General features: G+C 30.5%; 1 protein-coding gene across 1 annotated transcript; it reads right to left on the bottom strand.

Annotated features, from left to right (window-relative positions):
- Positions 1-592: 592 nt before the first annotated feature.
- On the bottom strand, positions 593-1,015 carry LOC133786108 (glutenin, low molecular weight subunit 1D1-like). Its single transcript, XM_062225324.1, has one exon. The coding sequence runs from the start codon at positions 1,013-1,015 to the stop codon at positions 593-595; it is 423 nt and encodes a 140-aa protein (XP_062081308.1).
- Positions 1,016-6,473: the final 5,458 nt, after the last annotated feature.

The raw sequence follows: 6,473 nt of genomic DNA, 5'->3' as shown, positions 1-6,473 counted from the left end.
AAAATTGTACAAATGCAATAATAAGCACTAATATTCTTATTAAGTTTCTAAATCTACTATTGGTGAAAAACCGTGTCAACAGTAACTATTGATATTTTGCTCAAGATGTTAAATACAATTTGAAGTGTTATTCATTCATGTGGTTTTCACTACAGGAAAACAAGCCATTACCGGCGGAGCAAACCGCCGGCAATAGTCAAGAAACCCGCCGGTAAAAACCGGTCGGTAAAAGTCATTATTACCGGCGGAACTAGCCTCCCGCCGGTAATAATATTATTACCGGCGGATCAGTACCGGCGGATCCCGCCGGCAATAATTTGGTCAGAATTTACGTCTGACCCATTATTACCGGCGGTCTCCGCCGGCAATAATCCGCCGGTAATAATAAAATATATTTTTAAAAAATAATTAATTTTTATAAATTATATATAATTAATATTAAATAACTAAACTTATAATTAAAAAAATTTAAAAATAAAATCAATATTATTTATATTAATATCCAAATTAAAAATACAACTTTAAAATACTAAAATTGTCTTTTTAAAAAAAAACATACACTTAAATTTAATAGTAAATAATAAAACCTAAACTAATTATTATTGTCTTCATCAAAATGTTCATTTAAAAAATCTTCAACATTCGTGCTTCGACTCAGACCTTCATGAGACTGTGGTGCTGGCGGCGAAGGATAATATGGTCGAGGCTGTGGACGAATCAAAGGAGACTGCTGTTGTTGTTGATTCGGAGAAGTGTAGTACTGCTGATTATAAACGGGCTGCTGTGTCGATCCTCCATAATGAGGATATACCGGCTGCTGCTGCATGAACGGCCCAAATTGACCATACATATGTTGTTGTTGCTGCTGCTGCGGTAATCCTCCAAACTGACTTCCCATAGGTTGTGTCTGAGGAAACTGGGAAGAAAGTCCAAACATATAACTAAAAAGTGGCGACTGAGAGGAACCACCAGATATGTTTGGAGAATTTTGTTGTGGTTGTGGTTGCTGTGGCATCGACGACGTCCCCGGGCTTTGATTAGACGTACTACCTTGTTGTTGAGAAGGTAAGAACTGCTGTAATAAACTTTCATAGCGTGGGTCATGGAGAGAAGAATCAGTCTGAAAATTTCATGACTCGACTTTATCACGCATCTTAACCCACATCTCAGCCAAAACTCCCATCATCTCTGGAGTCACATTAGTAGGAACTTGTGACTGATTTTGGCTTGGACTTTGACTTGTGGAGCTAGATGCTGATTTCTTCCCTTTGCCTTTAGGCCTGTATCCCACTCCTATTTGATAATCAGACCTCGAGCCAAGAACTTTATCCATAATCTGATACTGTATTGATTTAGCAGTAGAACCTTCACTAGAAGCAGATTCAGAACCTGACCGACTACTTTGAATATTTTGCCTCTCCATCTCTTGGGTCATTTGTTCCTGCCAAAAGAAAATGTTAAAAAACCAATATTACTATAATTTAAGATCAATAAAGAAAGAAAAAACTTTAACTTACATGTAGTTCTTTGCAAGTTTCGCTAACCCAAGTCTTCGTAGATTTTTTTATATGAGTATCTTTGCAAGCATCAATAGCATGCTCATCAGGTTCATCCTACAAAATAATAGTGTTAGTTTAATTAATAATATAATAATATCAAATAAAGTTAAGTATTTTACTTACATATTCGTTACGGATCGCTGCCATTGATTTAGAGCCTTGCGTCGACAAATACTTCATTTCCTTTCTATTTTTTTTGTTCTGCGTGGATCGCGCTATAAACTTTGGGCTCAGAAACAAATCGACGATTTCTTTCCAGCTCTCCTTTGAGCACAAGTCAGGAATAGCATTGAGAGCACTATCCAAATCATTCGGATTTCCAGAATAATATTTTTGGAAATGAGAATGCCTAATATTCTTTCTCTCTGAATATCTTTTGCGCATCTCTGTATACAGAGTTCCCATAACTCTTTCAGGTTCTGGATGCCCATCGATATTATAGTAATACTAAAACAAAAATTGTTAGTTTAAATTTTTATAGACTAAAATGTATAATATAAAAAAATTAGGTATTTTTTTTTACCTTCATCTTTTGAACGACCTGGTCTTTATATTGCTGAGGAACATCTTTAAAATCTAAATAATGTCCCGGCAATAGTAATGTAACTTCAGTACTCAATTGACGAACAAAAGCTTGGTGCTCAATACCAACCACTTTGTCTGTCGCTGGATCAAGTTGCAATTCAAGTGGTTTGCCAGCATCCCGCCTTCGTTTTTCAATATTAACATTACTGGCAGGGCCACGTCTCCTCCTTCTTGCAGGACGATCTATTAATTTGTTTAATACATAAAAATAAAAATATTAGTAAATCTTAAACATTTAAACAGATTGCGATTATAAAATTTAGATATTAACCTGACTCGCAAGTTGAGGGTATCCTGCTAGGATCTGTGGGGTCTTGACCACCACCATCTCCACCGTGATATGATACTATATCAGCTGACATGTCTCTTGTATTCATAAATATTTAAGATTTAATATCATCAAATTTAATTAAGTAATGAAATAACATTAAACAAAATCAATATCAACATAAATTGGAAAATACAAATCAAATTCAAATTTTTGTGTTTGTTACAAAGGTAATCATTACATAAAACTAATAATCACTATCACTTCCATCATTAACTAAATTAGTATTAACATCATCTTCTTCATCTAATTCTTCATTTGCTTCTTCATCGCCTAACTCGTGATCCTCTTGACTAACATTTAAATTTTGTATTGTACTAATGTCAATCGAATTTTGAGTAGGTAGCATAACCAACTCGCCGAGATCCACAGTCAACACAAAATTTGATGAGCTAATATCATGTACCACATCAATGTCTGAATTAGCTTCACAGTTCTCGACGTCCCAAATTTGTCGATGGTTTACCCCCTCAACCACTTTCCACTGATTTCCTCTAAGTAAATCCTCGAGATAAAATACTTGCTTCGCTTGATTTGCAAGTATATATGGGTCATCCTTGTACCATTCCCTGCTAGTGTTTATACTAGTAATATTATTCTCTATAATTATTTTTTTCCTATTATTTATGCATCTAACACACGGACACCTAATTCTACCAGAGGAATCCTTATATTCCGACGCCATCGTCAAAAAAGCTTGTAGACCGTTCCAATATTCTCGACAAGCACGATTTCTCAATGTCGTCCAAGTCTTGTCAATCGCCATCTAAATTGTTATAAAAGTAATAAGTTTACGATATGTGAATAGTCTTATATTTTTAAAGTGTTATAAAATGTTTACAATAGTCTATTATAAACATTTAATAGTTTTAAACGACTTTAAAATGTTTTATAATATAAACAATTATTATTGTTATATTATATTATAAAACATTTAATAGTTTTATGCTACTTTATAATGCTTTTATAATACTTTATTTATTTAATTAGTTATCTATTATCTAATTTTTCTTTTACTAAAAAAATAATTATTTAATTAATACTTCATTATTTATTTATTAATTTATTAATCATATTATTAATTTAAATGTTTACTTATTATTTAATTAATTAGTTAATTATTATCTAATTTTTCCTTTATTTAATTAAATTATTGTTATCTAATGTTTAATTATTATTTAATTTATTCTTAATTAATTATTTATTTATTTAATTAGTTATCTATTTTCTAATTTTTCCTTCACTAAAAAATTAATTATTTCATTAATACATCATTATTTATTTATTAATCATATTATTAATCAAAACGTTTACTTATTATTTAATTTATTCTTAATTATTTATTTATTTAATTAATTAGATATCTATTATCTAATTTTTCCTTTACTCAAAAATTAATTATTTAATTAATACTTCATTATTTATTTATTTATTAATCATATTATTAATTTAAATGTTCACTTATTATTTAATAAACTAGTTAATTATTATCTAATTTTTCCTTTATTTAAATAAATTATTATTATCTAATGTTTACTAATTATTTAATTTATACTTATTTATTTATTTATTTAATTAGTTATCTATTGTCTAATTTTTCTTTTACTAAAAAAATAATTATTTAATTAATACTTCATTATTTAATTATCAATTTATTAATCATATTATTAATTAAAACGTTTACTTATTATTTAATTTATTCTTAATTAATTAATTAATTATTTATTTATTTAATTAGATATCTATTATCTAATTTTTCCTTTACTAAAAAATTAATTATTTAATTAATACTTCATTATTTATTTATTTATTAATCATATTATTAATTTAAATGTTTACTTATTATTTAATAAATTAGTTAATTATTATCTAATTTTTCCTTTATTTAAATAAATTATTATTATCTAATGTTTACTAATTATTTAATTTATACTTATTTATTTAATTAATTAGTTATCTATTTTCTAATTTTTCTTTTACTAAAAAAATAATTATTTAATTAATACTTCATTATTTATTTATCAATTTATTAATCATATTATTAATTTAAATGTTTACTTATTATTTAATTAATTACATAATTATTATCTAATTTTTTCTTTATTTATATAAATTATTATTATCTAATGTTTACTAATTATTTAATTAATTATTTATTTATACTTAATTAATTATTTATTTATTTATTTATTTAATTAATTATTTAATATAATATTTTTCCTTTACTAAAAAATTAATTATTTAATTAATACTTAATTATTTATTTATTTAATATTCCGTTGACGCCGTTTTTCGTCAACAGATAAAAGAAGAGAGCACGTAAACAATTAAAGACAATGGGTAAAAGAAACAAACGAATCAAACACACGGTTTTTACGTGGTTCAGCAGTTAAATCTGCCTAGTCCACGAGTCTCTGTTATTAATCTCAAGATTGTCTCTGAACAATTCTTTAGCATGAATTCTCCAGAGTTTTCTCTCAAGGATCAGAATTTCGGTCCTTTACAATGGTGCATGGCTTCTCTATTTATAGAGAAGGATGCAGAATACTATCCCACATATTTTGGGTAGTTACTCTTTTGTGAATAAAAATAAATGGCTTTAAATGCCAATAATCAGATATAAAAGGAAACGTTCCCCAAAGATCAGGAAACGCATAACTGACTAAATAATATCCCACGATTCTTGGGGATTTACATCATTAAATGAGGATTACATTTCATACCTACAATACTTGTTGATATTCAAGGTGATCATAGCGTATCTCCAAGGCTTCAGCATCTCAGGTCTCACGTCATTGTGCGAGCCACTGACATCTCCCGAGCTAACATTGCTTTCGAGATGGCACATCGAGCTCGAGATCCCTGCTCCGAAGTTGCTCCTGAAGAGGAGGGGCTCTCAGAGCTACCTTTCGATATCGAGATCATTTCAAGGTCACTACATTCGAGGTCATGTATCATACTTTGCAGGCTCGATTTACAATCGCAGAGCATACCCTAACCCTCACGAGACCATTTAATGCGAACTCAGCTTTCGAGGTCATATTTACTATGGCTCGAAATCTGGGTATAACATTTTGCCCCCTCAAAAGTATTTGTTCGAGTCCTAAGAGAAGGAAACTTTTGAACTACTCTTTCTGGGAACCATACCGTTACACTCTTAAAAATGGACACGTGCCAGATGGGTATTGCTCACTTTAGGTACTTGAGTACCTTGGGAACACGCCCACGATCGTTCGTCTGACAACTTTTCGGCGCCATCTTATCATCGATTCCCCTCCATTCGATCTGTTGAGGATTTTAACCAATGCTCCTGATCGATTTTAGTTTTCCCACCTATATATATAAGATCTCCTCTTCGTCTTCTTCTTTACGTTTGTTCATTGTAAACTAGAAAGAAAAGGAAAAAAAACAAGAAAGCCAGAAACTTTCTTAAGAAGCTTCCATCCGTGCATGTTTTCTCGACCCAAAAAACAAAGGAACCCTGGTCTGTTCGAGTCAGTGAGTTCTTTCTTGCAACCTCTTCTCCACTCGACGATTTCGCTGTACTCACCATCACTGTGTAAGTATGCCATTTTTGTTCTTAACTCTTCTTTTTTTTTTTTTTTGTTATGTCGTACTTGCTGCGTATAATGATACGATAGGAGGTTTTGGATCAATAGGCTTGTATGTTTTCTGGATTTTCTTTCTGGGTGTTCGCCTTTGGTTTATGCCCAGTTTTGTCCTTTGAATGGTGTTTCAACTTTCTGGGTTTTGAAATTTTTAGGCTATGTTTCTTGTACACCAAGTTTTCGGGTAAAAACCCTTATTCTTGACAATTACACGAAACCCGAAAAAGCCCTTTCCTGGCTAACCGCCACCTTTCTTTCCCTTGAATTTCAGGATTTTCAAAAAATCATCCACGTTCTTTTTCTTCCTTTGTGAAACACGCGCTCTGACTCTTTAGTGAGGGTCTTAATACTTAGTTTATTGTCGTTAGATGTCCGAGCTCATCCTATCGAGTT

This window comes from Humulus lupulus, chromosome 6 (assembly GCF_963169125.1).
Source record: "Humulus lupulus chromosome 6, drHumLupu1.1, whole genome shotgun sequence".
In the NCBI taxonomy this organism is placed as follows: domain Eukaryota; kingdom Viridiplantae; phylum Streptophyta; class Magnoliopsida; order Rosales; family Cannabaceae; genus Humulus; species Humulus lupulus.
The sequence above is the reverse complement of the archived record's forward strand: the minus strand, read 5'-3'. Positions and strand labels throughout refer to the sequence as shown.